Here is a 5,450-nt window from a genome sequence, read left to right on the forward strand (position 1 = left end):
ACCATCATGCCTGGCTTAGTCAATTTTAAACAGGATTGTTTAATGTGATTCTTTAATTCATAATGAAATTATTTTCAGGGCACATTGTCTTCATAGAACTTTCTCGGTACTAATTCGATGACAAACCTGTAGTTGATTTATTCTTCTAAATTTCTGTTGAAACGTTGTACTGTCATTGCCTTTGTCCACATCACATCCCAGAGGTTTGGCAGAGTCATCCCATGCCCTTTTGCCCTTTATGTTGTGTTGTCTGGGGCAGCCTGTCAGGCCCTGAGCTTATGGGGAAAGATTCCAGGGCATCTTATGTCTTGTCATGTCATCTCTTGTCATGAGACTTCGGTTGGTCTGTGGCAATTCAACAAGGAAATCAGTGTGGGCTTCACAATAATTAGTAACAAGAGCCTCTTCCTGTTTCATTTGAGCAAAAGGTTAAAAGTATCACATCCTCTATAGTATCTTAGGCTTCTTTCTAAAAAAAAGAACATTTATTGCTTATTTCTGTGCCTGTGTACCACGTGCATACAGGAGCCTATACAGAGGCCAGAAGAGGTGTCCAGTCACAGATGGTTGTGAGCAGGCCTGGGAAGGCTGGAAACTGAGCCCAGGTCCTCTGCAGGAGCAGCAAGTTCTCTTGACCTGCCAAGCCATCTCTCCAGCCCCTTAGGCTTCTATTTAAGATCGTTTTTAAGGCCTTAAAGACGACAAGAAAGGAAGAAGACTCATTGATATACAGAATTGGGAGTCTTGGTGTAATTTAAGGTCACGAATTCAACCAATTCTTGAGACTAAAATCTTCCCAAGATCACACAGCAGGACAGACCCGAAGATGGGTCCGAAGACTGGGAGACGGGTCTAGAATTGGAAGCTTTATTCCTAAATCCTTTCTGATAAAGGTGGCCACCTGGCCATCTTACTATCTCTGAGCGATGTCTTTTTTTTTTTTTTCTTCATTTCACTCATGAACTGACTTTCTGCAGTCAGGCTTCTCAGACTGTCCTGTAGTTCTCATCAGTCCTGCTAACTCTGGTGTATTTTCTGTTGATTCACGCATCACCATTGATGTGCATTTACTAAATGATTGTTGATGTCCAGGCTCTAATACGAATCACCGAAACAGAAGCGGCCTCTGCTCAGCGGAGGGCCCACTTGGAATGGAATCTAGGAGCCAGTCTATTGGGTTGCACTTCTGAGCTCTGTATTGTCTATGCTTAGACTGGTAGGAAATGTACCCAGGTGAGAAAGGAATGTCAGGTGGATTCGGGGACTTGTCCAAGCTTTTCTAGGAGCTAATAGAAGGAAGGACCGGTTTGCATGTCACGGAAGATTCGAAGGGCTGCACAGAGGGTGACTAGCCAGTCTAACCAGACTCAATCTAGCACAGGGTCCGCCCGAGGTCGCTTGTGTAGGATGCAGGCGGGACACAGGAGGGGCCAGTGGGAGAGGCAGAGGAGCGGAGGAGAGCGATTGAGATGGAGGGAGGAGAGAAAGCAGCGAGGGAGGAGCTGCAGCAGACGCGGCGGAACCTCCAGCTGAGAGCTCAAAGAAGAAAGGCTCGAGGCAGGGGGCGGGGCTAGTGGACGGGACCGAGGCGGGGCTTGGGCGCCATTCGGAGAACCACATAGGGAGGCGGAGTCGACCGGCCGGGGAAGGAACGTAAGGGGCGGAGCCTGGGGGGGAACCCGGGACAAACTACAGGAGGTGGAGTCGGCGAGCCGGGGGAGGAGCCTGAGTAAGGGCGGTGCCTAGGGGAGAGGGGCGGAACTACAGGAGGTAGAGTTGCACGGCAAGGGGAGGAACCTGGGAGGAGGCGGAGTCTAGGATGAACTAAAGGAGGTGGAGCCTCAGGGTAGGGGGCGGGGCCGGAGTAGGGTAGCTGAGGGGGAGCGGGCAGAGGCCTCTAGGGCCGCGGCCGCCCAAGCGCGATCTCCGCCGGCGGGTCAGGCCCCGGGGTGCTTCCCCTCCCTGTTCCTCAGAGCCGTGGGTCCTCGGCCTCTACACCAGGCACGGCCTCTGCTGGTCGCGGTGGAGGAGGACGTTTGCACAGCTCCCCGGCGGGCCGCTGCTGTGCCCGGACCGGGGACCGCCGCCTCCCTGGAACGCGTGGGGCCGGTATGGAGCTCTTCCAAGCCAAGGACCACTACATCCTGCAGCAGGGCGAGCGCGCGCTGTGGTGCAGCCGGCACGACGGCGGCCTGCAGCTCCGACCGGGTGAGGCGCTCGGCGCGGGCTGGGTGGGGCGAGCCGGCCAGCTGGAGCGCAGTGGGGGGGGGGGCGCGGCCCGGGCCCCCCCGGGAGCAGCGACTGGGAGGTTGGGCGGGCCGCTTGGAAATGTCAGCTCCGGTCCTGAGGGGCGCGGCCGCCTCCTTGGTGCGCACTCCTGTCTCTGTGCGGCGGGAAAGGCCGTTCACCCCCCTTTAGTGTGCCTCCTCCAGTATCTGGGGCCTGGGGAGGGGGGACCGGGTCCCTCAGGCCTCCACCTGCGCCGGCTTCACGCCGTCCAGCGCGGGAAAGTTCTGGGTTCGAATTCCATGTAGTTCAGTGGAAGCCTTGGCGGGACTCTCCCTGTTGACATCCTTGTGTTGTTCCCGGTCCCTTATTAAAGAGTGACTTCATGAGGGTTACCTCACAGCCCTTGATCGAAAGCTCCGTGTATGACTTGCCATTTTCGAGAAGAAATTGTGTCGGCTGTCACTTAAACGGTTAGGAGAGGTCAAAAGCCTCCATCATTTGCCTTGGGAAACTTTGCAGGCGGGTTAGGCAGCAGCACCTGTCCTCAGACAGCTGCTGTCTCCACATCTCTCTGGGGAGTCTGGGCAACTTCTGCTTAGTTGCCAGTGCTTTTTTCTTATCCACTCAAGAGCTTTTGACTTTAGGAAAAGTGAGCCTGGAACTCTTGAAAGAGCCACCCTCGGAAGTTTACCTGTATTCCTGGAGTGCATCTAGTGTAACAGCTTCAAAGGGACTTTTCTGGTCATCTTGTTACCACTTAGGTAACAGGTCCTTTAGTGTGCGAGCCCCACTCACCATGGCAGCCTGAGGAGCAGGGTCGGGATATTCCTTTCCAGGGGGGACATTCAATACAGAAGGGCACTTCAGTGACCTCCCGGACACTTTTAGGCCGAATCTCCTGTGTCATCACGAAGGCCTGCTATGTTGCTCTGAAGGAAAACGTTTTTTTCCCCTCTCCAGAAATACGGTTCTGGCTGTATTTCCTTGCCACTGTATTTTATGTCCTCTTTTCAGAACGGAGACACTACCTTATCCACAAGACTCCTGGTGACCTTGGGATAGATGATACAGGTAGACTAGGCTAGTCTCTTGCTTTCTTCTTTTTTTTTTAATATTTATTTATTAAGTATACAATATTCTGTCTTCATGTATGCCTGCAGGCTAGAAAAGGGCACCAGATCTCATTACAGATGGTTGTGAGCCACCATGTGGTTGCTGGGAATTGAACTCAGGACCTTTGGAAGAGCAGGCAGTGCTCTTAACCCCTGAGCCATCTCGCCAGCCCTCTTGCTTTCTTCTTTACCCCAATTTGACTACTTTCCTAGCCTGCCACCCGTGTGAGGTTTAGAGCAGGGAGAACTAGGCTGTAAAATTCCCAAGAGCCGGTTCCTGGGAGCTGGAATGCAGGACTGACTGGAACTTGAAGTCCTTATCAGCTCATCAGACCCAATGAAATTTCCTGTGCCTCGGCAGTTTCCTCAACCAGAAGCTTAACCCCAGCCTTTTTTGGAGTAAGCCATTTGGTTTGGGTTACACTTTGCCCAAAGTCCATATCAGAAAGCAAAGTTAAAACTTTCCCCCATAATAAAAAAGTTTGTTCTAGCCATTACAATTAATTTTCTTTTATTTCTTAGATATGTAGCCATTACCCACAAACATGGACCACAAATCTAGAGGAAGGCAGAGGCCATCATATTTCAGAATTAGTAGACTCTTGTGAGCCTTAGGCGTTCAAGTTGAGTACATGGCGCATCCTTGTAGTTACTAGTTTAGTCTGTTCAATACTCACGATTCTAAGAATAGCTATTTTAGTAATAATGTTTAATTGGCGTGAATGCTCTTCAGATCTTTTATCTGTACAGTTATTTCAAATCCTGTTTTTTCTATTGAACATTTTCCTCTGTTTTTATGGCGAAGTGACACAGTTAAAATCTTTAGTCGTCCCGTGTCCCGTTCCGTCCCGTGCCCCCCGCCCCCCCCCTGGTTATTCAACAACTGAGCAAACTACTGACCAAGTTTGTTTCACCACGGGTGGTATTATAGGACCAAACAGTGCTGGGAATTGTGATTTTTTTTTAACATGTAACTACTAAATGACCAGAAACAAGAAATTTTCTTTTTTTCCTGGAGACATAAGAAAAATAAGTGATGCCGGGCAGTGGTGGCGCACACCTTTAATCCCAGCACTAGGGAGGCAGAGGCAGGCGGATCTCTGTGAGTTCAAGGCCATCCTGGTCTACAAGAGCTAGTTCCAGGACAGGCTCCAAAAGCTAGAGAGAAACCCTGTCTCGAAAATACCAAAAAAAAAAAAAAAGAAAAAGAAAAAGAATGATAGTTATGATAGTTAAGGTTAACATGAGCATTTCTATAGCTCAGAATCCCTGCTAGTCTCAGTTCCTGCCTGCCTAGGTCATTCATTGTGTGTGACTTCTGTCCGAGGCCACCCACCCTGTGCTAGTCTAGCCTGCGTCCATGGGGCAGAGTTATTGGTCACGTTTGTTTTGGTTCTTGATGTTTTCTATACTTTGTACACTTGCAGTTATAATCCTCCTTTCTACATGAACCTGTGTCTTCTCAGTTGGCATTCTTTCCTCATCACAGGCTTTGCTTTACTAATAGTCTTGGTGTCTCTGGGCTGAAGAGTGTTTGTAATCAATCCAGAACATACTTTATGATTGAGTTAAACATAACTTCAAGTTTCCTCACATTTAAATCTTTGTTGTAAAAATAAGATGATCTCTTATGCTCGTTTTAGGCCTCATTCTGATTCCCCATCCCCTTCTTGCTCTATAGCCCAGGCTAGCCTGAAACTCACTGTGTTGCTGATCTCAAACTCACAATGCTTTGACCTCTGCCTCCTCCTGGATTATGGGATTACAGTGTGACCTATGATACCTAGCAGCTGAGTGATTCTCTCTGTCTCTCTTTTGTTTTGTTTTTGGGTTTTTTTTGTTTTTTTTGAGACAAGGTTTCTCTGTGTAACAGCCCTAGCTGTCCTGGGACTAGCTTTGTAACCAGGTTGGCCTTGAACTCACAGAGATCCTCCTGCCTCTGCCTCCTGAGTGCTGGGATTAAAGACGTGCACCACCACTCCTCGGCTGAGTGACTCTTTTTAAAGATTTGTTTACGGGCTGGAGAGATGGCTCAGTGGTTAAGAGCATTGCCTGCTCTTCCAAAGGTCCTGAGTTCAATTCCCGGCAACCACATGGTGGCTCACAACC

At 49.7% G+C, this 5,450-nt stretch overlaps 1 protein-coding gene across 2 annotated transcripts in view; it reads left to right on the plus strand.

Moving 5' to 3' along the window:
- Positions 1 to 1,879: 1,879 nt before the first annotated feature.
- The window catches only part of Inpp5f (inositol polyphosphate-5-phosphatase F), an 83,108-nt gene continuing 79,537 nt past the window's right edge, over positions 1,880 to 5,450 (plus strand). Inside the window, exons 1-2 of one of the 2 annotated variants that reach the window (XM_013347870.2) lie at positions 1,880 to 2,208; positions 3,244 to 3,300. In XM_013347870.2, coding sequence (XP_013203324.1) covers positions 2,112 to 2,208; positions 3,244 to 3,300 — 154 coding nt within the window. In that variant the 5' untranslated portion in view covers positions 1,880 to 2,111. The remainder of the gene's footprint in view (positions 2,209 to 3,243; positions 3,301 to 5,450) is intronic. The other variant, XM_005351350.2, reaches the window with a different exon arrangement.

The sequence above is a fragment of the Microtus ochrogaster genome, chromosome 8, assembly GCF_000317375.1.
Source record: "Microtus ochrogaster isolate Prairie Vole_2 chromosome 8, MicOch1.0, whole genome shotgun sequence".
Classification (NCBI taxonomy): Eukaryota; Metazoa; Chordata; class Mammalia; order Rodentia; family Cricetidae; genus Microtus; species Microtus ochrogaster.